At 30.5% G+C, this 3,400-nt stretch overlaps 1 protein-coding gene across 1 annotated transcript; it reads left to right on the top strand.

The window, feature by feature from the left end:
- The first annotated feature begins 572 nt into the window (after positions 1 to 572).
- Positions 573 to 2,103, top strand: LOC142531038 (uncharacterized). Its single transcript, XM_075637027.1, has 3 exons — positions 573 to 731; positions 1,197 to 1,523; positions 1,757 to 2,103. Exons 1-3 carry the CDS (start codon positions 656 to 658, stop codon positions 1,924 to 1,926), a joined length of 573 nt encoding a protein of 190 aa, XP_075493142.1. The 5' UTR covers positions 573 to 655; the 3' UTR covers positions 1,927 to 2,103.
- The last annotated feature ends 1,297 nt before the right edge of the window (positions 2,104 to 3,400 follow it).

Raw genomic sequence — 3,400 nt, 5'->3', positions numbered from 1 at the left:
TCACACATATAAAAATTAGTAAGACCGTATCATAAAAGACTTACTCATATTTGTATTATAATTTTCTATGACATTCTTTTTAAATGCACATAATGGTTTAATGACTATATTAGTGATAGAAAACAAGTATGAAATGGAGAGATAAAAGTTATTTTACTTTTGAAAAAAAAACGTACTTTTAATTCTAATTTAATCATCCACTTTCATCCCAAGTTTGAAATAGAATTGGTTGCATGTCATAAGTTTCCAAACTGAATTTTTTTTGAATTTTTTTCTGTACAATCATATTAAATTTTACAATTTTTTTTTCGATAATCCATTTCACAAAATAATTTTTCTTGAACTTTTTTTGTGCACGGAATGAATAATAACAGTTTGCACATACTTTAATGTTATAAATTTTTAGCAAAAAATTTACGTTTTGAAAGCCTTTTTTTCTTTAGGGGTCATCATAGGTAGCTTAAAATGGGTCAATTATAATTTTAAAAACCCTTCTTTTTGGGTCAAATCAATCGATGGGTATGCCAAACTTCTTGGAAAATTAGAGTTTCCATGTATTTTCCACACGATTGCCTTGTGTATATTGTATAAATAAGTCTTCATCTTGCCAAAGGTTCTTGCATTAAATTGATATTGTTTTCTTCAAGTAGCTTTTATGGCCTCACAAAACATTTCAAACTCTTCAATGATATTTGCTCTTGTATCGGCCTTTTTGGTGCAAGGCATTCTAGGTGAGTCGCTCTTTGGCTAGCTTACAATAGTGTTCTATACACGATATTTAGACGTACTGCGTTCTTGTATATTTGATTTTTTAGATAATTGTTTTCGACATTAAGTTAATTATTCTTAAAAATATTTGCAATTTGTTTTGTGGTGCATTATAGTTATTATTTGGATTAGCATGTGATTTGTCACGCCCCGAGCCCGAGCCGCACCTGCGTGACTACACAATGGACTCCTATAGCAACTACTTCGTATTCGTCGCTTTACGAAAGTGATTAACCCAAATTACTACATAAGTCCACTTTAAGCCCATTATAAACTAATTTTAAATCATTTTTAAGATGTGGGACAATGGTATCACATGATTCGACGTTATATTTTTCTATATTATTAAAGTCTTAAAATTATGGATTATTGTATTACTTATTGACTTTTTAAATACGAATTATAAAAAAAACTCCATTCTCTGTCAGGCAATGTGGAGTGCGAGAATCTTGACAAAGAGCGGTGCGCGTTTGCCGTATCATCTTCGGGGCGGCGGTGCGTGCTGGAGAAGAGCGTGCGCAGAAGCGGGGAGGAGGTGTACATGTGCCGCACTTCGGATATCGAGGCCTACAAATTCAAGAACTGGATCGAAACAGATGAATGCATAATGGCGTGTGGGCTGGACAGAAATGCGCTCGGGATCTCGTCCGACTCTTTGCTGGAATCGCGTTTCGCGCTTAAGCTTTGCTCGGATGAATGCTATCGAAAATGCCACAACGTTGTCGATCTTCACTTCAATCTTGCTGCCGGAGAAGGTAAGCATTTTAAGTCATTATACATATGTTAACGAGGATTCATTCGAGTCGTAATTTGCGTTATACCCTCGTTATAAATCAAAATGGTATAAAATCATAAAACAACACGTAAATATATTTGAATTAATGGATCTATATTTAATGCATCTAGCAAAAATTGAAATTACATCAAGTATTCGAACTTATAATAACTTGTAAAATGCAATGATCATACCAACAATTTTCTTGAATAGGCATATATCTTCCCAAGCTATGTGAAGAACAAGGAGCAAACGCACGCCGTGAAATGGCAGAGATCAAGAGCTCGGGATTGGTCGCAGCTGGACCAGGTTCATCCGCGCCGTGGTACCCTACTTCTCATGACTTCCTATCAGCCTCGGCTCCTGCATTGCCTCCTTTTTAGATTATTATCGTCGTGGTCGTCGTCGTTGAGTTTGAAAATGATATTGATATAATAAATCGTTTGTCTTTATTTTGAAACACTCGATGGTATATAGGGCGACGCTGCAGATTTGTAATGTGCATGTTCTACTTGTTTTTACGAAATAAATAATAATAAATAAGTTGAAGTTGGAGGTTTGCAACGTGATTGGCATAATTTAAGGAGTAGGTCTCTTATGAGACGGTTTCACAAATTTTTATTGTGAGACGTGCAATCCTACCGATATTCACAATAAAAAATAATACTCTTAGCATAAAAAGTAATATTTTTTTTATGTATGAGTTAAATAAGAGATCTGTTCACAAAATACGACCATGAGACCGCCTCACACAAGTTTTTGCCTAATTTGAGATATTTTTGTTCTTTTTGATCTTGTCACGTTAAATTTTATCGTAAAATAGAGTTTGTGAATTTAATATAATTACGTTATAGTTATTTTTTTCTCATCAAATTTATATTTGAGTTGATTTGTTATATATATATATAAATAAGAATTTTACGGGGAAAAAAATTTAATAGTATTTTAGAAATCAAATATAATTAATATAGAAGTCTCTCACTTATTATTAACATAATATCTTACCATTTAATTGTCAGGCCTTTATACTAACTAACTTTTAAATAATTAGGTGAATCATTATTTAAAATTACAATTATTCTTTTATTTTTTTTATATTTTTAAATTCAATCGTATCAATGTATATATTATCTTATTATTATCTATATTATATTCTTATTTTTATTATTAAGTTTGAAACAATTAGAGTAATTAACTTTAGTGTTATGACCAATTTTTTTAAAAATACTACTCTAATATTACAAAAGTACTCTATTTTTATCTAGTAAAAAATATTATAAAAATATTTTAGTAAATTTGTGCATTATCGTAGCACTATCATATATATCTACTTTTCAAAATTTTAAAATTGCCAAAATATATATATTATAAAAAAATTATATATATATATATATATATTCTGAAAAAAATTGAATATATTACAGATTATAAAAATATATATATATATATTAATTTGCACTTCTTCTACAAAGCCCATAGTCCGTTTACACTTTTGATAGGCCTAATTTGGGGCATAGAATTGGGCCTTCAAAATCGAACCATTGGGAATAATTTTTTCTATTTGTCGTACTAAAAACAACCTAAAAAAATTTATATAGAATGCTCACCTTGTTCAGCATTTAATTAACTCCGATCGAATGTTTAAAATTTAGCGTAAGCTCGAGTATTTATTGTTTTACCAAAAAGTATATGTTCAATCTTATAATTATTAATATCTAGGTCATTGTCATGTTTCAACTCTGATGATTGCCTTTAGGGTAATACTCTGAGAACGTATACGATAATGAACATTTATCCTTACACGTGAGATTTACTGAAAAAATGTGACGTAAATGTGTATGTGTGTCTATCAAATTT

Source organism: Primulina tabacum, chromosome 17, assembly GCF_025594145.1.
Source record: "Primulina tabacum isolate GXHZ01 chromosome 17, ASM2559414v2, whole genome shotgun sequence".
In the NCBI taxonomy this organism is placed as follows: domain Eukaryota; kingdom Viridiplantae; phylum Streptophyta; class Magnoliopsida; order Lamiales; family Gesneriaceae; genus Primulina; species Primulina tabacum.
This window is presented reverse-complemented; position numbering and strand designations above follow the sequence as displayed.